This window comes from Pimephales promelas, chromosome 14 (genome assembly GCF_988280905.1).
Source record: "Pimephales promelas chromosome 14, fPimPro1.hap1.1, whole genome shotgun sequence".
Classification (NCBI taxonomy): domain Eukaryota; kingdom Metazoa; phylum Chordata; class Actinopteri; order Cypriniformes; family Leuciscidae; genus Pimephales; species Pimephales promelas.
Window position 1 is genome coordinate 30,607,575 of NC_142782.1, and position 22,343 is coordinate 30,629,917.

At 37.8% G+C, this 22,343-nt stretch overlaps 1 protein-coding gene across 1 annotated transcript in view; it reads left to right on the top strand.

Moving 5' to 3' along the window:
* The first annotated feature begins 290 nt into the window (after nt 1–290).
* The window catches only part of plxna3 (plexin A3), a 180,585-nt gene continuing 158,532 nt past the window's right edge, over nt 291–22,343 (top strand). Inside the window, exons 1-3 of the mRNA XM_039665519.2 lie at nt 291–489; nt 13,091–14,371; nt 18,793–18,975. Coding sequence (XP_039521453.1) covers nt 13,187–14,371; nt 18,793–18,975 — 1,368 coding nt within the window. The 5' untranslated portion in view covers nt 291–489; nt 13,091–13,186. The remainder of the gene's footprint in view (nt 490–13,090; nt 14,372–18,792; nt 18,976–22,343) is intronic.

The window sequence follows — 22,343 nt, forward strand, 5'->3', positions numbered from 1 at the left end:
CAGTCTACTCAACATCTGGGTAGTTAGAGAATCCTAGATGAAGGGCGGGATGATGCCATTCATTATGACAGGTATGATTGACAACAATACTGTAAAAATATTTACACATTTCTTAAATAATGAGATGATATTCCGCTGTGTTTTAGAATGAAAATGTACATTAAACTCAATCAATGTCTGTCTGGGTTATACCAAGTCCCCTGAAAACACAAATCCGTTGCAAACGCGTCCACGCGCACCCCTAGTGTCCGAGTGGTACGTTCCATTTTAAAGCGATAGCTCCGACTCCACGCTTGTAAAGTAAAGCGCGACGCTTTCTTGAGGTACGGACTGGAGAATACCATGCCATCGACGCGTTGAGCTTATTTACGGTTTCACACGGGCGTTTTGCACTGGAAAATAAGCGATATCTCCAAATCCGCTTGCGATAAGCACCGAGAGGCTCTACAAAACCCAACCGTGGATGTAACTGTTGCACTTTGAACACAGGTACGAGTGATACACATTCGCGCGAATGATTCATTCTGATGCATGGCTTTATTGTACTGAAATCGCATGATCTGGAGATGTAACGCATGCTTCTTTTACTATTAAAAAAAACAATGCTATCTCGTGGATGAGAGAATAGATGGTTAAACTGATGTGTGGAAAGGATCCTGATGGATGTGGTCAATAAAGCCAGCAAGAACAAAGGGGGCATTAAAACCAGTGTTTAGCTAAAAAGGAGGTAAAATACCCGTGCATTTGTGCTGTGCATTAAATGCATTAAAATGACTTGACTGTTTCTAGAAGCCAAATCACAATAAATAATTATTTCAGTCTTGCCTGTTGGTGGTTGTGCATGGATATAATGCATATTGACATTTCGGAAGGAAAGTTGCTTTAGATAAACAGTACGCACCACAATCAGGGCTCACAATGAGAGAAAATAACGTTGTTTTAGTTTTTTAAGGCAGGCAGATTAAATAGATGTATGGAAAAAGGTGTTATCGTGCGCACTCAATCTGTTTGTCTGTCACATCTGTAACAGTCACATGACTGAAATATTGTTTTCCTCTAGGCAAATGACCCAAATGTTGTTCCACCTATTAAAGCCTAAACTAAAATCAAATGTATTGCTTAATTTGCGCATTGATTTCGTTTATTTTCTTGCATGGGTAATTGATGCATTGAGATAGTCTCAGTAAGATTCACTTGATGATGGGTCTGTAGCAAATCTGATCATTCAAAGCCTTTGGTGGCAGTTTGCTCCACGTCTGGGTGGAGAGGAGAGGGGCTGTGGCTGCCTGCAGTAGCCGGATCAGGGATGCTCTCACCCGGTGTGAGATTAGGTTGAGCTCCGCTGGAGAATGTTAGGTGCTGTGGAGAAAGGGACCGAGAAAACGATGTTTTAACACAACGCCGAAAACAATCTCGAATCTTTACATCGGAATATATGCTTTGCGGAAATGATGGATTATCTGCATGGGAAAATGAAAATATAAGTAAATTAAATGTAAAAAAATAATAACAAAATGAATAAAAATAATAATAATAATAAAGTATTTATTATTTACATAAATTAACATTATTTATATACATATTTTAAATGATTGTTTATATTAGCTATATATGATATAAACAATCAACATTTTTATTTTTTAATTCTGTGTGACTATATATATATATATATATATATATATGTACAATTATATGTATGCATAATGTATGTATATTTATTTTTTTACTATATATATAATGTATGTATCTTTACAATTATATATATATATATATATATATATATATATATAGTCACACAGAATTAAAAAATAAAAATGTTGATTGTTTATATTATTATATGTATGTATGTATGTATGTATACTATATATATGTGTGTACCGGTATGTTTGTGACACACTTTGTATGTATATGTGTGTTTTTATATATATATATATATATATATATATATATATATATTTATATATATATGTATTTAATGTGTATATGCATGTATGCATGTATGTATTACATATTCAATTTCTCTCCCTCTATTAATATCTCTATAAATATTTTACATGGATACAAATGCACGTAATCGATGCGTATGTATTTCCAATAGTCCAAAATGCATTTTGTTTTGTAATCTGGTTTAAATGGAGACTGAACAATATTAAAGTTTCCATATTCATTCGGTGTTTTGCTCGATTGGCTCCTCTGTGAAATTACATTTTCTTTAGGATAGATGAAACTGCAGTGTAGCGAACCTAAATGGATTGATTTAGGCTGGAAATACCTCCATAAATAAACTCAATCAGCGCATTAACCGAACAAATTGGCCACTGATGTAAAAATAGAAAGTTGTTTGCAAGCGAGGAGACGACTGTCTGCTGTTATGGCTCTAGTACGTGAACCTATAGGCATCCCACGTTACCTGGCGTTTCTGCTCACGTACATGTGTAGATGAATTATAGGCCACATGTTTTTACCCCCAGAACTGAAACAAACACCCACTGAATTCAAAACAAGCCCGATGAATGTGTTTAAGCAGCCTAAATGGATGCCTACTTCGCTAGTCCATCCAAAGAAAATAAGTCTATTTTTCTTGCTGCATTATTAGATGATGTTGCGTTGATGAGATCAGTGCTGGTTAATGAATAACCCGTCCTCGTCAATTGAAGTACAGTTGTGCTGACCTTGTGCAGGCTGTGATCATCTCTATATCTACACAGCAGACGTCGCCCTCTGCCCTCTTTCATCAACACACATGCTATTTAGCTGTCTGTTTGATTACCACCGGCCGAGCACCTGAGGATAAATCTGAACTGTAAATCTGCGCTGTGATTCGCTCGCCTCAGAGCAAGGTTACTGTCCTGCGTACTCCGGCCTTGTGATGTCAGCAAGCGGCCGTGCATCCTTGAGTGAGTTGGTTGTGTAGAATAAAACAGTGCGCTCATCCTGTGAGTGTGAGTAAGCCATGAGTACAACTGCCATGTGGAGTCACGGCTTGTGCTAATCGCTGAACAATAGCTACTGTCTGTTCTCAAGCTCTCTCGCTCTCTCGCTCTCTCTCTCTCTCTGCCTGCTGCCTTTCCAATGCGAATGCTTTGCTTTAGGCCAGTGGATTTGTCTCGTAATATTGGATTAAGGTTTGGTTTGAAATGCTAAAGGTGGAAGTGTCCTGTTCTTTGATTAGTATTTGGAGATCTTGTTGATAACTCACTTTAAGAAATAAAGTTTTCCAAAAGGGGGGTTTCAGTGAACCGTTTTTGGTTCCCTAAAGAACATTTCAGTCAACAGGTTTATCATATTTACATCACATTTTGGAAAATAATGATAATTTCTACAAATATGCCACCAAAAATTGGCCCTGAGGAGCTTTAGCACAATACAGTTACTTTTTCAGTCAGAGAAACAGAGGAAGCTCATGAAAAAAAGAGTTGCTTTGTTTTATGATGGGCTATGCGGAGCTAAATATGGATTTCAGACAGTCCGGTAAGAGACAAGAATAGGCTACTGACAGATCAAATAAAAACATAGCCTTTATGGTTTGTCTGAAGTCATTTTGTTAGTGCAGTCTTTTACAGCGCGTATAAATAATTTTTGCCTTCTACTGTGATTTTGTTTAGTTTTCTGTTCTGGAGAATCAGATCTCTGTTTGAAACCACAAACTCTTGATTCTCAATTTATCCAGAATCGTGCAGCTCTAGTTGTGTAAGGCTACACTGTTAAAAAAAAAAAATCGTGATTTTAACGGTAAAAATGCTACAGTGCAAAATTGTTAATTGGTTTAAGTTTCCGTACTATATACGGTAAATAACTGTGATAGATCTCATGGTACATTTAATGTAATTTTACTGTAAAATACCGTTAAATAAACAGTTTTTGAAATTGAAAAAGAACAACTCATTGTATAATTATAATTAATTAACAACTCATTGTATAATACAGTGAGAAACCGTAAATTGACATTCCAATAATTCCCTGCGTTACACGTCACATTTTTTTGTATTTTTGTTGAAATATTCTTCGTAGTTTTCTTGTTTTTTTTTTCTAATCAGTTATGTACATTAGAGTTTTATGTTAAGTTTAAAGTTGTTAAATTAATGTTTGTTGGATTTTTTTTTATTTCATGTGTGTTACCATGATGGTGTTTAATATTTGTGTGAATTACACTGTGCTTCTTCTTTATATATAAATCTTCATGTGGAAGAGCTGTTTGTGATGAGCTTTGATTGATCATGTGACTGATGATTGTTGGTTGTCAGTAAAATACAATGGTACAAAATATCAATACTTCAATAGGTTGGTAAATTAACATTATATCAGATAATGAAATACGGTTTATTACTGTAAATTTTAAGTTAAGTCTGTAAAACCAATAACGTTGCTACCGTATGTTTTACCGTAAAGTTCTGGCAATCACAGCTGCCGTTTTTTCACCGTAAAACTTACGGTTTTATTTTGGACATTAGTTTAGCTGTATTGTTCAGTGACTTGCAAAATAGTCTTTAAAAACAACATGAAAAGGAATCGTGATAACATCGTGATCCTGCCAGAAAATAATTGTGACAGCATCGCCCATCCATTTCTTATAGTTAGTCATCACTGTAAAAAATTAAAACTGTAATTTTTACGGTAAAAAAACGGTAGCTGTGGTTGCCAGAACTTTACCGTAAAAAATACGGTAGGAATGTTTATGGTTTTACAGATTTAGCTTAAAATTTACAGTAATAAATAGTATTTTACTTTCTGATAAAATGTTGATTTACCAACCATTTGATAAATTGATATTTGTTTTGTACCATTGTAATACACTGACAACCAACAATCAACTTTCTGTTAACCAATTAACAGTTTTGCACTGTAGCATTTTTACATCGTCTTTTACCGTTAAAATCAGGATTATTTTTTACAGTGTAGATGCCATATTTAATGTTTTGAGAATGAAAATGAGGCAGATTGGGTTGTGTTGATGTGTACCCAAATGTTGACTGTTTAATTACAATATTAAAAATGTCTTTTCTTGTACAACAACAACAAACCCTAAAATTTGTGTTAAATAATGTTAAAAACACATTATAAACTGTTGAACTGACTGCATGCTTTCTTACATTCAAAGTTTTATATTTCCTTTCCTCATAAGGGTAATAACTTTTTGTGTTTGAGATTTTTGCCTGGCTGACTATTGGTGACCCGAGTCATATTTAATATCATAGACCATATATATTAATATCAAAACCATAATCTAGAAATTTGCAGCTGCACTTTGTTTGACTTGGGTTAGTAAGTCAGTAAATCTCGTTTTAGTTATACCGCACTTTCAATAGCGGTAGTGCTACAAATATATTTCTTATGCTTTTTTTCCCCCTGCATAGAAAATCATTTCAGGAGTGAAAGAGAGAACGTAACAAAATATTTGACCCCGGCCTCCAACAGGATGAGACTCAAAACTAAAATAACAAAAAGAGGAAACAATCGGAGGACACATGGAGGTGCCTCAGCCGCCTCGTGTGACCCTGAGAGCTCATAATGCTGAAGGTTAGGACCCTCAGAAGAGAAGTGCATTATATATGTGATGCCGAATTATTTCGAGGATCGTATGTGTGGAGGGTTCGGCCCGTTGTTGATATTGTGGTCAGTCGAGGACAGAATCGCTTATGGCCACGGCAGCGTCTTGCCAACAGATACAGCGTATGATATTTGCCTCGAGCGCTGTCAGTTATATCAGATGACTTGGGCTTTATTTTACTTTGCTCTTTTTTTCATTTGAAACAATATTTGTGTAGAGAATAAGAGGCATGGGAGGAAGGTTTGAACAGTCTGCCTTTAATATGAAGGCATTTGTTCCACTTTTGACAATGGTTTTGTTTTATATTTGGGTTGTCAATCAATTCAAATCTTTGATTAAATGAATTGGATAATAAGCCAGCTAATTCATCAAATTAAATTACAGTTAATCACATATATCAATATTTTCGGAGAAAAATCACCTAAATGAATGTGGCAGAGGAAAGCGTTGAATTGACATTTCAAAAAGTGGATTTAGAAGTCAATACATTGATCATTTTCATATCTTTGAACATAAATCTGTCACAGTCCACAGCGAGACTTTCTCATTTTGTCTGATATTGATTTAGTGGATTTAGTTATTCACAGACGACTCATGTTTATTTAGTAATATGTCGGAAATTTTAAGTGTCATGCATGTGTGTCGAACTAGTTGTTAATGGTATATTTGGTATATATATATAATGGTATATATTTTTTTTTAAATATATATATATATATATATATATATAATTATGTGAATGGGTTGTGGTTGGTGTGTTCTTTTACATGGAAAATGGGAAGAAAAATTCAGGAAAAAATGGAGATATACGTTTATGCTTCCCACTTAGACTGATCGGTCCCAGTGTGGATTCATCCATGTGTGATATCATGTGTCCAATCCCGTGAAATAGCATTTTTTTTCTTCGTCTTCTTTGTAATCAAGAGCTGTTGACCCTCATTACAGAAGTGAGGAGAAGAGGATGCTGTTGTGAGTCCTTGATTAGATGGACTAGTGATGTATTTCTCTCTCTCTCTCTCTCTCTCTCTCTCTCTCTCTCTCTCTTTTGGGTGAATGTTCACATGACAAAAACTTGAGCAGTTTTTGGTTACACTTTATTTTAAGGTGATGTTACAGTGTACTTTCTCAAATAAGTACTGAGTAATATTAATTAACCAAATGTACAGTTTGGTTTGGAGTTTGGACTATAGTTTATGCATAATTTATTTACTATTACTACTAATTTTGACTGCAAATTTTTATTTAGTTTTAGTCTTTTGACTAAAACAATGCCATTTACTTTTAGTCATATTTTAGTCATCTGAATTGTTTTAGTCTTGTAGTTTTAGTCGACGAAATTCAATATGATTTTAGTCGACTGAATCTACAGTAGATTAAGTCGACTACAATATGATGGGTTTAGTTAAATTGTAATGCATTCATTTAGAATTTAGAATGGAAAAAAATGTACAAACCCATATACTCCCGAAGAAAACATCTATTAACCTGTTAAAATGAATGAGTGTTTCAATGAATGCAAATATCATTCATTGAAAAGACTGTGTTGTACTTTAGGAAAAGTGGTTTTATTTAATTTTAAGATATTTTTTAAGTCACAGTAGTTAAATCCGTATCTGTATTGCATGTTCAGACTTTTAAATTACTACTATAGTAATAACATTACCTTAACTACATCACCTTAAAATAAACTGTTACTCAGTTTTCTCCCATTCAACGATTTACCATATAACATCTGACCACAGTTTTGAAAAACCCTGCTTTAGATCCTTGTATCAATTTATTTTCTCTCCATTGGTGCTTTTTTGGTTGTTTTGACAGAGACTGTGATTTCCCTGGTAAATATTTCTATGGGTTATTACCTGCCTGTGTCATTTAAAATCATTTAGTGAATTTGCCAAAGCACAGCAGACATGTCTCAGAACTTGAACCGTCTCGAAGCCGTTTTCCTGAAAGGAAATAAATGAATATTTTCTGTGTTATTGATACTTCACGGCACTCGCTTCACCCCGACTGTAGCGTGTCAGGTGATCGTGTGATTCTCTCTCTTTCCCGAACCACTAACCACGAGCTCTCATATTGCTCTAGATCGTTGCGGCCCTCTCTACCCGCTTTCACTGAGTTTTGTGCCGTTGGACTCGAGGGCTCAATCTGAAATTGTCCATTATTTCTCCACAACTGATTGATGTGCCAATTCACCAGTGATGAAGAGGGTTAAAATTAGTGTTGAAAAACAAAGCTAACAGATGAGTCCATTTCACCTGTGCCATCAAGAAAAGCAAACACACGGGCACGTACTGGAGCGGGTTGTTTTATGGGCACGGCGCCGCTCGTCTCATCAGGATTCCACCCGGCTTCTTGTTTACAGTTCAGGACGGGCAGAAAGGTCACAGGGGGGCGTTTGTCAGAAATATTGATGGTCTTGAAAAATTGCAGAGCGCATAAACACTCTTACACATATATTTATTTTGGGTCATAGATTTGGCAACTCAACTGATGGACGCTAATGCTTCCGGTGCCGCCTTATTTCTTGCAGATTGTGTGTTTGCTTTATCTGTGCTCTGTTTTGATGGGAAATGAATTCATTTATTGATATATTTAATGTTTGCAGTGTTCCGTGGCCACCCGTTGTGTGTTTAGCATTATGAAAACAGCTGTAAAGACTATGATCTGCCTAATTTGCTGCTATTAAGATGTACAGTAATGCTTAGATCTGAGCAGATATACCCCCTGACGCTTATGTGACTTTCTCTCTCTGTCTGTATTTTCTGGGTTTCAAGCATTCTGCTTAGGCATTCAGCTTTTGCACTGGCACCAGCCGGCTTCCACTGTGCTAATCAAATTAGTGTGATTGCTGTTCAATAGCTTCTCCTGCAAATCAGGGAATGTATTACAATACATCATTATAATACAATGAGCAAGGATTTCAGATTTTAGGAACCTGAAAGGCTGCAGTGATTCTTCCAGCTTTGCTTGCCATGTTAAATTTAGAGGAATCTTTCAAAGGTGCGCTTTATTACATGGCGTCAAGGTAAATATCTGAAACATGCAATTTTTTTGTGTGTGATTTAAAGGGATAGTTCACCCAAAAAAGAAAATTAAGTCATTAATTACTCACCCCTATGCTGTACCAACCCCGTAAGACCTTTAATGAGTAATTAATGACTTAATTTTCATTTTTCCCTTTAATATAGGCTATGGCAAATCATCCTTCAGATGTTGTTATTGTTATGCGATTTGCTTTGCTTTTATCCAACGGGAGATTTGTGCTTTAGATGACCTGCTTTTTCATTAATTGAACCTAAAGTAACTATACTGTATAGTGAGAATTAGAAATTGTGATGTGTTATTCTATCGCTACCAGTATTTAAACTTCAATAAAAGAAATGTGGCAGTATAGCTGGAGCACATGTTTTCCATGCAGAGACAAATTTAAGCAAGACTCTTTAGTCCTGCCACATGCAGAAAAACTGTAGTGCTTAGGTTGTGGTTGAAGTGAAGCCTTATTCCGCCCGTTTGTGCTTAATGCGGCCCTTCCTGACCCTTCCCTTCCCTTCTCTTTGGAGAGAAAGACCGAAAGAAAGGGAGACAGACAGCAGAAGCCATGCAGACCTCTTTCATTCCTGCTGTTCTGCCCAGTGGGGGGAAGCAGTGATTGAACAAACGAACGACGTGTTTGATCTGCAAACCGCTTGTTCAATTTTCAGAGTGAATGAAATGGTGCTACAACCTCTTGCTGTGTTTTTACTGTCTTCTCTCTGTCGTCTTGTGACTTGCTCAGGTTTAAAAATCGCGAAAGGTTCTTATTCAGAACTAGTTCCTTTTTTATTTGAAATACTCAGGGCTATAGACTGCAACCAAATGGTCTTTTTTTCTTGCCGGTGCGACTAAGTTTTGTTAGAGGTCGCACTGGTTCCAATTTGCCCAACTGAATTTCTGTTGCATATGAAAAAGATTGAGCCGCAAACTAAAGCGGAACGAAACCACTTCTCGTTTGAGCTGCGCAGCACCATGGTTATAAAAGTTTAGCATTTTTAAATGAGTTTTTATTTGAATATTATTTTCAAATTTCCTATAAATTTCAGTTTAGTTTCAGTTAGTTTCATTAATTGTTTAATTTTTATTTTTTGAACACATTTATATTTAGTTTTTCTATATTTAGTTTCAGTTTTAGTAATTATAGTGTAACAAAACACTTGCAGCAAAATGTAATGTTTGCAATTTACTGTTGACTTTCAATTATGTTTTCAATAATATTGTTTTTTGAGATTGAACAAAGTACCAAACAAATGCAACTTTAAAAGTTTAAAAGTAAAAATTATTTATTCATACTCATTCATATTAAAGATGAAATCTTGTTTAACTTGTGGTGTATAAGAACAAATCTTTAATGGTTATTTCTATAATATTGTATTGATCAATTTATGCTTGGTCTTTTGTATATGTGTTCTATTCAGACCAGACATTTAGTTTATTTCTACTCTGAAAATGAATTGGTGTATTTGTGGGCTAGATGTGCTATTTTATTCAAATGTTAGTCTGGAGCTCTGATACTGGAAGTGAATGATTTTCATGGCATGAGGGTTTTCCAGGGGCATTGAAAACATGGATAAACGTATCAAGCAATTTTAAAATTGAATTTTCCTGGCCTTGAAAGTTATGGAAAGGAATAAAATCATAGAGTTTCTAAAATTAATGTAAATTGTTCTATGATATTTAATTGGCAGAAATTTAGCTCTGAAGCCACAGCCTGATTTGTAACCACAATTTGGATTTTTGAATTATTTGGTCAAACCAGTTCGCAAATTGCTCTGAATGATACATTAGCAAATTGATTGTAATTTGAATCATTTTTTTAAATACTTCGTCAATAATCACAATTGTTTGAAAAGGTCGTGAAAAAGTATTGGTGTGGGAACCCAGCATTATTGCATTATATTTGACAACTGGCCTTTGAAGAGGGTTTCTACTGTCCATCGTTTTCTTCTCCAAATCATAATGAGCCAGAATCACTTAGTGTAATCTGAATCTGAACCAGAATCATTAAATTCCTTATTCCCCATCCCTGTTTTTGCTGTCTGGTTAAGGGGTGCTTCCTAATTAACAAATGCGCTTGCTTGGGATTAGTGCTTGCAATGACCATAAAGGTTTATTAGCAATCCATTGAGTGAAAGGAGTAGGAGTGACAAGGCTTGGCACCAACAGAAGCCACTCGATCAATACATACCCCCAAAATCCCCTCACCCAGCTGTCACGCACTGGCTCACAGTCCACTCTGAGTCACTAATGCCTCCAAATGGCAGGGATGGATTGAGTCTCAGGGAGAAGTGATGAAATTCTGATTGTTGGGTTTTAAAATCGGCAGTTGTCAATCTTCATCGCACTAGAAATCTTTATCCCCGGTAAGAAACTCCAAGAACGCTTTGGCTTAGAGCTGTGGGAACGTTAGTGAACGTTAATTTTAATGACCGCCACGTCTGTCTTGAGTCCCACGGAGGCGCTTCAGAAGGATAACAGGAGTTGACGACCAGCTGAAAGTCATGGGGCCGTTTCATAAAGCTATTTTAGACCAGTCTATAGTGTTAGACAAGTCTAAAATTAGCTCTCAGACTAGTTTAATGTAGACTAGTTTAGACTGTTACACAAAAATAAAGGCCAACTTAATTTAGACAGCTTACCCCCAGGCTAACTTAGGTCTAAGACTCTGTTACCTTGGCAACCAGCAGTAATAATCATTTACATTAAACAGCCTAAAGAAAAGCGAAAATGGCTCATAATTTGTGGTTTGATGACGATGTTATGGAGAGAGCTATGAGAAGGGAAAGAGTTTTCAGGGGCCGCAGTAACCTACTGGAAATATATCTTTGTATATTTTCTGAACGCCTTTAACGCTCCGCTCAACGGTCGGATTAACGCTGTTAACTGTCTGTGGCGAGCAGGATGAGGTCGAGACTCGAGGGACGTGAGAACGACGCGAGGCCGGTGGCGTGAGTGATAATGAGCGACACCTGTGAGACCCACCGCTCTCGTATCTCTCTCGGAGGAGCGGAAGCATAAAGGAAGAGCGACGACTGTGAAGATACGAGACCGGTAGCAATACAGATACTGTCGTAGCAATCTTTTTCCAAATTAAACTTTTCTTCTTGTTACTACATTCTTGTTACTACATCTCCGCTAAATTTCCCAAGTAAAAAGTCCTTGTAACTGTTATACTCCTCCAATAAACACATATTTTCCGCTGGGGTAAACCGCACTGAGCGGTTGAATGTGCTTACTCTTTCTGCCATGTTTTTTGTTTTGAAATGTGTCTTATTTTACCCACAAAGCATTGTAGTGTAGTCCTACTTAAAGGGATACTCCACTTTTTTTGGAAATAGGCTCATTTTACAATTCCCCCAGAGTTAAACAGTCAAGTTTTACCGTTTTCGAATCCATTCAGCTGATTTTCTGATATTTAGAAGAATATCAGTAACCAGACAGTTTCTGGTCTCATTGACTACTTTAGTATATGGAAGTCAATGAGACCAGAAACTGTCTGGTTACTGATATTCTTCTGAATAACAGAGAATCGGCTGAATGGATTCGAAAACAGTAAAACTCCACTGTTTAACTCTGGGGGAGTTGTAAAATGAGCCTATTTCCAAAAAAAAGTGGAGTATCCCTTTAAGATAGTCAGAGTCTTAAGTGCTTTGTGCAACAGTCTGATTTAGATATCTATCTGAAGTCTGACTATCTACTATATCTAAGTCATACTCAAAGTCAATCTTTGTGAAACCGGCCCCAGGTCTTGTCCTCTCTCCTTTCACGCCTCCTTTTATATTTCCAGAGCTTCACCTGAGACTCGAGACCAGTGTGGCGCGTAGGTGACGCTCATTAACACTCACGCCACTGGCACCATTCCCACGACTCTCTGCCCTGCCCTGCTTACCACAAACACCCCTTGTACATGTGTACAAGACAGATGAATACTAGTTGCATCACATGACTATTCACATTTACACAGTGCATTTTCAATGTTCAGAAACTTGGCTCGTCTGATCACGGTTGTGGTAATACAGAGGAAGTTGGATGTTTTATGGTAGACAATGGTAGACTTGGTTGATTGAGCTACATGGATTCGCAGTAAAATGTGGGAAAATCTGGCAAACTTGTTTGTGGTTTTGTAGAACACTAGAAGCTTTGCATATCCTTCCAAAGAAGTAGATGAAGTGTATTGTTACTAGATGCATGATCATTGCATGATCAATTGCTTGATTTCTTTTAGCGTTGGTTGTTTTGTGATCCTGATAGGTATTACAGCTTTAGAAAGAGGTTGTTATTGAAGACTGAGTCAGCACTCACTATATTATACTATATTGCAAACCAGCAAGAAACAGAATGTTTGATTATAAGGTTCAGAGTGTGGTTGCAAAAAACATTGCCTTGGGGTAAAAAGTCAAATCTTAAAGTGTGATGACCCCTTTAATGCAATTAAACTTTTAAAGATAAGACATTGCTTTGCCTGCATAATCCATTTTCTTCTCGTTTCTCTCCCTTTCATTGTAGACATGAACCACTGAGACAGCAAAAGAAGAAAAAGCCTGGAATAAGCTTGAGGGAAGAGCTTCGTCTCATTCCCCCCACGATTGAAGGATTGGAATCATGAGGTCCTTTTGGCTGCTGGTATTTGCCGTCTCTGTTTTGACCGGGACCATCATGGCGTTTCCCATGACTCCTACGGAACACCCTGAAGTCACCGGAAGTTTCAGGGTTAAAGACACGAGCCTCACGCACCTCACGGTGCACCGCAAGTCTGGCGAGGTGTTTGTCGGCGCGATAAACCGAGTCTACAAGCTCTTCGCCAATCTGACCGAACTACGTTCGCACCAGACGGGTCCCGTGGACGACAATGCCAAGTGCTACCCGCCCCCCAATGTACGAGCCTGCAAGCAGAATCTGGAATCCACAGACAACGTCAACAAATTGCTGCTGGTTGATTACGCTGGCAACCGCCTGGTGGCCTGTGGAAGCATCTGGCAGGGCGTGTGCCAGTTCCTGCGGCTGGAAGATCTCTTCAAGCTCGGTGAACCGCACCACCGTAAAGAACACTACCTCTCGGGAGCCAAAGAGTCAGATGGGATGGCTGGAGTCGTGGTGGGCGACGATGACGGAGACTTGAAGAAGAAAAAGAAAGGTGGTAGTCGCCTCTTTATCGGTGCTGCCATCGATGGCAAATCTGAGTATTTTCCAACCCTATCCAGCCGTAAACTGGTGGCCGATGAGGAGAGTGTGAACATGTTCAGCTTGGTCTACCAAGATGAGTTTGTGTCTTCACAAATAAAGATACCTTCAGACACCCTGTCTCAATATCCCGCGTTTGACATCTACTACGTTTATGGGTTCTCCAGCCGTACGTACATCTATTTCCTCACTTTGCAACTGGATACCCAACTCACCCAGGTGGACGCGACTGGCGAGAAGTTCTTCACCTCGAAAATCGTCCGCATGTGCTCCAACGACACTGAGTTCTACTCTTACGTCGAGTTCCCGCTTGGGTGCACCAAGGATGGTGTGGAATACCGACTTGTTCAAGCTGCCTACAAACACCGCCCTGGGAAGATTCTGGCCCAGGCTCTTGGCCTGTCTGAGGATGAGGATGTCCTGTTCGTGATCTTCTCCCAGGGGCAGAAGAACAGGGCTAACCCACCAAGAGAAACAGTGCTGTGCCTCTTCACACTGCACCAGATTAACCTGGCCATGCGAGAGAGGATCAAGTCGTGTTACCGTGGGGAAGGAAAGCTGTCTCTGCCGTGGTTGCTCAACAAGGAGCTGCCTTGTATTAATACGGTGAGTCTTTGAATTGAACTCTCTCTGTCTGTCTTTGATAACTTAACTTAAAGTGATAGGCAGCAATAGATTATGGTGACGATTTAACTCTTTTTTTTTTTTCCTTGAAGCATGGTTTCCTTTGGTTTCCCAAAGAGGTTGCTGAGGGTAACACAGTCTCATCCCAAGTCGTCATATAACTGACGTCTTTTGACCATACGTCAACATCTGCCTTTTTAGGGTACCCTTACACGTCGGTTGGTTGACGATCCTGGGCCGTCATACAACTGATGCTTTACCTTTAACGTCAGTTAGGTGACGGGGTAGGTTTAGGTCTGGGGTAGGGTTAGGATCCGATAACCCTTAAAAGGCGGATGTTGACTTATGGTCAAAAGACGTCCCAAGACGTCAGTTATATGACGTCTTGGGATGAGACTGCGCTGCTGAGGGTTGACCAAAATATGAGTAATTTTATTTCACAATAACTATATATATCACAATATAGTTATTTTTGCTCTAAATAAGTTTTTTTTTTGCAATCAAAAGTTTAGCATTTTATTACATTTTAATTGTAACAAAGTAGTATACATTTAAAATTGTATCCTTTTACTCATTGCCGATTATAACATTAATGTAATTATCAGTATATTGGTATTGGTCATAATTTTTTATGTTGGTGGATCGTGCCTATCCATATCCAAGCCCTAAAAAAAATAAAAGATGGGTTGATAATATTTTTGAAGCCTCGCACCCTAAAATCTGATTGGTTAATTTGATTGTTATTTCCATGTTGACCCATGTCCTTGTTTAAATCATGTTATTAAAGCTTATCAGTGTCATTATAGATACCTGTACAGTAACAGAGAGATTTAATGCTCACATAATTGCAGACCTTCAGTCTATAGTCTGTTTTCCATTTTATTTCTATTGTTGTTCCTGAAAACCTAATTTGTGGATACTAGACATGATTCCCATTGACCTAATTGTGACGCGTTGCAGACTTTTCAGGAATGCCTGTGTTGGGGAAACTGTCTAACATGATTACACATCTTAATCTGATGTAATGTATCTTTGATGAAAAATCTATTCAAACCAGACAGGGTAGGAAGCAATAGCTTATTATGTGAGAGATGAAGAAGGTGATGGCTAGACATCAAAATCAATACGCCTCTGACATTTTAAACCAGTCAAGTGTACCACACATAGTCAGTCTCTTGAAACCCTTGACGCTTTATTTATGAATCTTTAATATTTGTCTCCTGTAATGTAGTGAGCAAAGACAAATCACATTTGTGATTGTATGCTATTTATCTGCCTTGAAGCTAGGCAGAGGTTTCTTCTACAATTTAAAAATCATTTAAAAAGTGTGTTCACATCAAGCAAGGGTTATTACGCATTACCTAAGGGTTAAGCATCCTGTCATTTTGTAGATAATTATCATACACTAGGGTTGGTGTCAAACGTACCATGGTACAATACCAGTATTTTGCACTTTTCAGTACCAGATGACAATGTGATGCTACCTGAAAACGGAATAAAGAATTAAGGATGCATCAATGTATGATTTTAGAATGAAATTTGATTATGGAATTAATTTAAAAAAACAAATTTATTTCTATGATATCCAGAATGCTACAAAGGCTAATGCACATTACTACTACACATGCTGAGGAATAAAGGGTGCACTTAAGAAAGGTTATGCTGCCAAATTCAGCCATTTTTCATGTTTGCCTATGTCTATTTGAGTAATAGTTGATATTTTATTGCTAAATTATGATATATGTACTGGAATATTCAAATAAATAATTTGCAATCTTTTAAAAAATATATATATACGTATATGCTGAGACTTGCACCTTTTGATGGTCATTTGTAATTAGACTTTTCTATATTTAAATATATACCTTATCTGCAAAAAAAAGTTTATTAAACATTTATGTTTTCAATGCAAATCTATAATGCATTTTCAAGACTCTATGTACTGTTAGTTTGTATCGAGATACCGAAGCCAAAAGTTTGGTTTTGAACCAACCCTAGCGTACATATTGAATCATTTTGCTGCATGTCGTTTGATATGTTAGTTGTCTGGTAGTTATTTACGAACTCTGTGCTTGTAAACTTAAAATCTCGTTTTTTTACAGTAGCAATGTTTTCCCCCTGTGAAAAAAAAAAAGCGTTTGCAAACTGCGAGAGTTTGTTTTTTTCTTTTTTCTTGCCTGGAGGACAACTAGACGAGAGGACAATTTGCGTCCGCGTCTGTAATTGCGGCGGGAACAATAGCACAACACCTCGCGGCCCAGCCAGAGCAGATGGGGCGAAGATGGCGAGTGCCGATGCCCTCGTTCATTCGGGGGGGAGTGGCTGTGGCTGTTTTTATGAGCACCAACAGGGTTCCCCATGACTGATGCAAATCTGCTCCTGATTCCACCGCTGCGGCTGTCGCGGTATTATTAGCTTTTTCTCATGCACGGCAACAGACCTCCCCTTATAATGAGAGCGTGCGTGTCTGCCGCAAGCTCATGCTTCGTTTAATACATTTACCCTTCATATGCATGCACAAAAACAACCCGTTCGACCAGCCCACCCCCCCCAAATCATCATTCAACGGCACGCTCTTTATACGCCCATCGTCTCGGAAGAATTCGAGTGGAAGGTGCCAAAAAATTCAGCTGTTGCTGTACCACCTTTGTGTTTGTCATTACCGCCGCAAAACGTCTTGCCGTTCGAGCTGATATCATTCACCCTGACCTCGCGCTGCACTGTGTGTGTGCCGTTGGAGACCAGGGTCCAGAGGAAGCGAGATTAAAGAGCTGTGTGTGTTCAGTTAATTTTTGAGAATCTGGCCAACAGTTCACCTCCAGGACGAACCGAGAGACTTAGGTTGGGCACTCGATGACATCATCGTTCGGCCACATGGTGCAGATGTTAGTTAACGCAATTGATTTTTGAATAACTCTTCTGACATTTCCTTGAGGTGAAATGACATGAAGTGATTTTCTTGGATTTTTTTTTTTCCCTCTGTGTCCGTTAAAATCCGCTGAAATAATGCTTTTCAGAGACACGCTGAGGGCAAATGGTGCCTCTTTCGGGAGAGAGCACATCTAAAGTGATAAAGCACTGACAGTGAGGTAGATTGCAGGATGATGTCATGTCTCACCGGTCGGTGAGCGCCAGGCCCTGGTCTGATCCCCATGGGCTCACTTTCACAGCCTCTGTTTGGGTGGCTCTTCTCCGTCTGATCTATTAGCAGGCACTTCCTGTCTCAGATGCTGGGATTTGCCGACAGCTGGAGAGAGCTGTGTCTTCAGGATATTATGTCTTGGGATTTGCTTGTGTGGATGTATTTTTTTGATAAGTAAATACATTTAAGTATTTAATCCAGGCCACAAATCAGTTTTTGCTTTATGCATTTTTATTTGACCTTTAATGTCCTCAACAAGGGCCTCGATGGTTTAAATAATGCTTTTAGATTAACGAGATGGCGAATTTTCTTCTCTTTGTCTTAATTTTGAATATAAATTTTTTTCACTGTAACAGAATCGCTAACCCTATCGTGATTTAGTTGTTTTTTACCGAATCTTTATTATTTTGTATTTATTTTATACCATTCACTTTTAAAATGTAATTATTTGTTATTTTTTTGTGATTTTTGTTTCAAATCACTTTGACAGATTCGCTAACCCTATCGTGTAATTGTTTTTACTGAATCTTAAATATTTCATGTTAGTTTTACACCATTCATTGTTTACAAAACATCAGTGTAATAATTTGTTTAATTTACTTGGTTATTTAAAAAAAAAAAGTCACACTTTTAATGTACCCTCAGACTTTTTACTCTATTTTTTTTTCTACACATGGCCCATTTCAGGTCAGAATATATACTGTACACAAAAACAATCTTATAAATAATAACTAATGTCGGGGAGCCAAAGTCTCAAAAGCTCAATAAAATAGGTTGAACCTGACATTATCTGCCATACTTTTTTTTGTGTTTTTTTCTGTTAACTTTGACCCTAAGGACATAGTAAATATCGCAAAAAAAAATCTGGCCATTTTAGTGTATGCACCCTTTATTTTTTTATCAGAAAAATGTGAAAAATATATATATATTTTTTTTCATCAAATCCTTAGTGGGTTTGGTAGGCTATCAATAAATGCATTCCAGATACACAAAACACATGTGCTGACAACATCCCCCGAAAAAATAACTCTCAAAGCACATTTCTACTTGATTTTGCATCAATTTAATGCAAAATAATTAGGCGTTTTCTCACTATTTTCCAATATCTTCTTCAATATCAATCTTTACTTCATTGGGAATCAACTATTCCCAGTCAATATGCCATTCTTTTCACCAAACACTATACTCATTCCACAGAAAAAAATATAAAAATACAACCAAAATAGTTACTCTTCATCCATTGCTGTTTTCTGTCCCGTAGCCCAAGCAGATTGGTGATGATTTCTGCGGCCTGGTTCTGAACCAGCCTCTCGGAGGATTGAGGGTCATCGAGGGCACTCCTCTGTTCGACGACCGCTCTGACGGGATGGCGTCCGTGGCTGCGTACACATACGGAGATTATTCGGTGGTGTTCGTGGGGACTCGAAGTGGCCACCTCAAGAAGGTAAGAAATGACCAGTCTGTGTGTTTTACTGCTGACTTTTATGAAGTTATTGCAGCGCCTGGGCTTTCGGTGTCTTTCTGGAGTTGTTTTTTTTGGGAATATAGTGATAGATGGTCATATAGTGATATGGTGAAGATGTGCTCAAGGGAGTTTGCTTATATTTGAAGTGCACTGACTGACTAATCGGTTACGAATTCTTCTAATCGTCAGTGATGATGGAAGGTCAATGTCAACAGTGTGTGCAGTGTGATACTTCTGGCATCTCTTAGAGAGAAACAGGATATTCTGCAAGAACTTGAGACATGTTTTTATCCAAAGGGAATCGATTGATTGGTGATTTGATTGACATGTTTGTATGGCTGTTGGATTTGAACTAGTAAGATGGACTGGTGATATCAGCAGAGAAGAAAAATAGTTTCTATTTATTTATTTTTTATTATATAAGTTGAGCAGGTTTTTTACATTTTCATGCTTACAAAGGTAAACTTTTTTTTAAAATAATGTGCATCTAATGAATGAGAATTTGTGCATTAAAAAGCTAAATGGGGCAGTTTGTGTTTTTTATTTTATGTTGACTTAAATACTAGAGAGATATGATTTTTGACTAGCTTTTTCACAATTTGTAGAGGTAGAATTTAGAGTCTGTAAGATTTTGAAAATGTTTTTGAAATAAGTCTGTTTCCTGCATTTATATGATCCAAAATACTGTGAAAACTGTAATATCATCCATCCATCCCTCTCTCTCTCTCTCTCTCTCTCTCTCTCTCTCTCTCTATCCATCTCGCTTGTCCATCCATCCATCCGTCCATCCTTGGGCAGTGTCTTAAGTTAAAAGAAGTCATTTTTTACCACGCATTTCAAGACTCTAGCCAGGTTTCCATCCAAGGGTTTTTTTGCGAAAAAAGGTTTTGCGCATCAAAATGTTTACCGATATAGCTGATGGAAACGCCAATTATCGATTTTTTTTTGCAAATGTCGACACAATCCTTTTCCGTTTAACTTTAGCGCATAAATGTTATGTCGATATTTTAAATGTCGCGAAAAACGAGTTTGGAAACACTTTTTGTCGAGAAAAAGGGCTTTCACGCAAAAACATGTGGTGTCACGTGATAATTTCCTCACGCGCAAGGTGCAGTCGTCGTCACAACAAACACTATGGCGGACTCGGGAGCGGTTTTCGTGGACAGATGAGGAGACTCGTTATTTTCTCCATTTAATGGAAGGAAATGATATAACATGTATTTTTGACGGGAAACGACAGAGAAATCTAACCCCGAAAGTTTCGCCTACCACTCTATACTCGGCGCAGGTTGCCAGCTTGTAGAGGGCAATGGCAATCCGCTTTCGTGTTGGAACCGGTGGTCGGTGGCAACCTGGGGTAGGCGCAACATCAGGACCAATGAATCCACACAGCATCTCAAACGTCGGCCGTGTCATTCTAAAATGTTGCACCCAGAGACTTTCTGTAAAGTGTCTCTCCACAACTTCCTCCCAGAACGCCTTATTGCGTGGTCTCTCCCAGACGCTTGGGCTTCGTCGCATAATAAGGGTAGTTTTCGAGCCCTATCAGATGAGCAACTGCTTCATTCTGCCGTCGTCTTCTGATATTTCGGACACTTGCAATTATTTGTGTAACTGTTAATTGAAATGACAGTAAGTTGGCAAATTTCAATTAACTGCCTGAATACTCTCTCCATTTTCTTGTTTGTTTGTTTCGGTGTTGAGGGTGTGCTGACTGGAACCTCAAAAGGTATAATTTGCGATAAAAAATAAATAAATAAAAAAAAATGTTTATGGAAACGGCTGAAGTCACTTTTTTTTTGCGATACACCAAAACATATGCGACAAATCGCTTTCGTCATTCGTGACCTCATCACGCACACAATCTTATCGGTAAAAGGTCAATTGAATGGAAACAGTCAGGAGACGGCAAATTTCGTATTGTTTTTTTTTCGCATATTCACTTTGTCGATAACATAACAGCGCAAAAAGTGGATGGAAACGAGGCTATTGTTCCATTACGTTGTGCAACTTCTAGTTGTTTTTAACAAACGCATATGTCTTTCTTAAACACCACCTAGAAAGCACGTCCAATAGGGGTCATATGATCCCCAAACGAGTCTATTTATGCACTCTCAGAAATAAAGGTACAAAGCTACCCTAAGGTACAAGGTAAAATGTACTAATATGTACCTTTAAGATACTTGTAGCCCTCAATCGGATCATGGGGTCTATACGATCCCAATCGACTTTTACTTCATAAAAAAAAGGTTCCCTTCATCTCAGTGGAATAAGATTTTGTGACTTTTCATACATTATCTATCTATACACGCACAAAAAACTGACCTTGATTCGGTTGTTCTGAAGGTATGTAAAAAAATGTTTACACTTCTGGTCTCCGGGGTCAATATTACCCCACATTGAAATGAATGGGAAATGTGAGAAAAAAAAAACTAAATATATTTTCTTCATGTGTCAAAAAAAAAAAAAAAAAAAAAAATTCCGGCATAAATCAGAAAATTTTTACACAGAAATGAAGGCCTAGTACTAGAACATAAATGCAATGTATCATAACAAAAATAATATTATGCAAGCTAATGGTGTAGTTGAGGAATTGTGTGGTATATGGATACAAAAGTACTTTATATCTCCAAAAACACAGCATTAATGAATAGATGAGAAGTAAACAAGCAAAAAAAAAGATATATTATTTGTATGATTTAAAAATGTATACTTTTTGTACAGTTACTCAATCAATTGTTGGGGTCGTATAGACCCCGAAGCCCAGAAGTGTAAATAGGAAACGAAGACCATTTGAAGGTTAAGCTAAATAAGACACAAAGATGTACCTTTTTTGCTTTTGTACATTAGGGTGCTGCCCCAGTGACCGCTTCGTACCTTTTTTAATGTGAGTGTATATTATCTTTAATTATTGCAACCTAAAGAAAGGACCTTTCCTCTTCATTCCAACATGTACACAAACCTCCAACAAAGCCATAATAAAAGCACCACCTTGTGACTCACTCGCCCAGACCAGAGCAGGCAACAGCTGGGGATGTTTAAACAATAATATGCCCACTGGTGAGTTTATGATGGTTCTCCACAGAAGTTGCTAACTTTTTTTTTTCTTCCCCTCAAACAACAGCTTGACTCGTTCATAGCTAGCATTTCGGCCCATATATGCACACTGAACCTCGGGGGAGCCAAAGCAAGAGGGTGGAGTCGTTTTTTTAGGCCGGTCGTAAATAGTTCAAGCTGTGTATGAAAAGAGAGAGAGAGAGAGAGAGTGAGACCCACTCGGCATTAAAGTTTAACATTACTCAGCAGCCAACCGGCCTGATACGTGTCCTATATTAGGTCATCCTGTG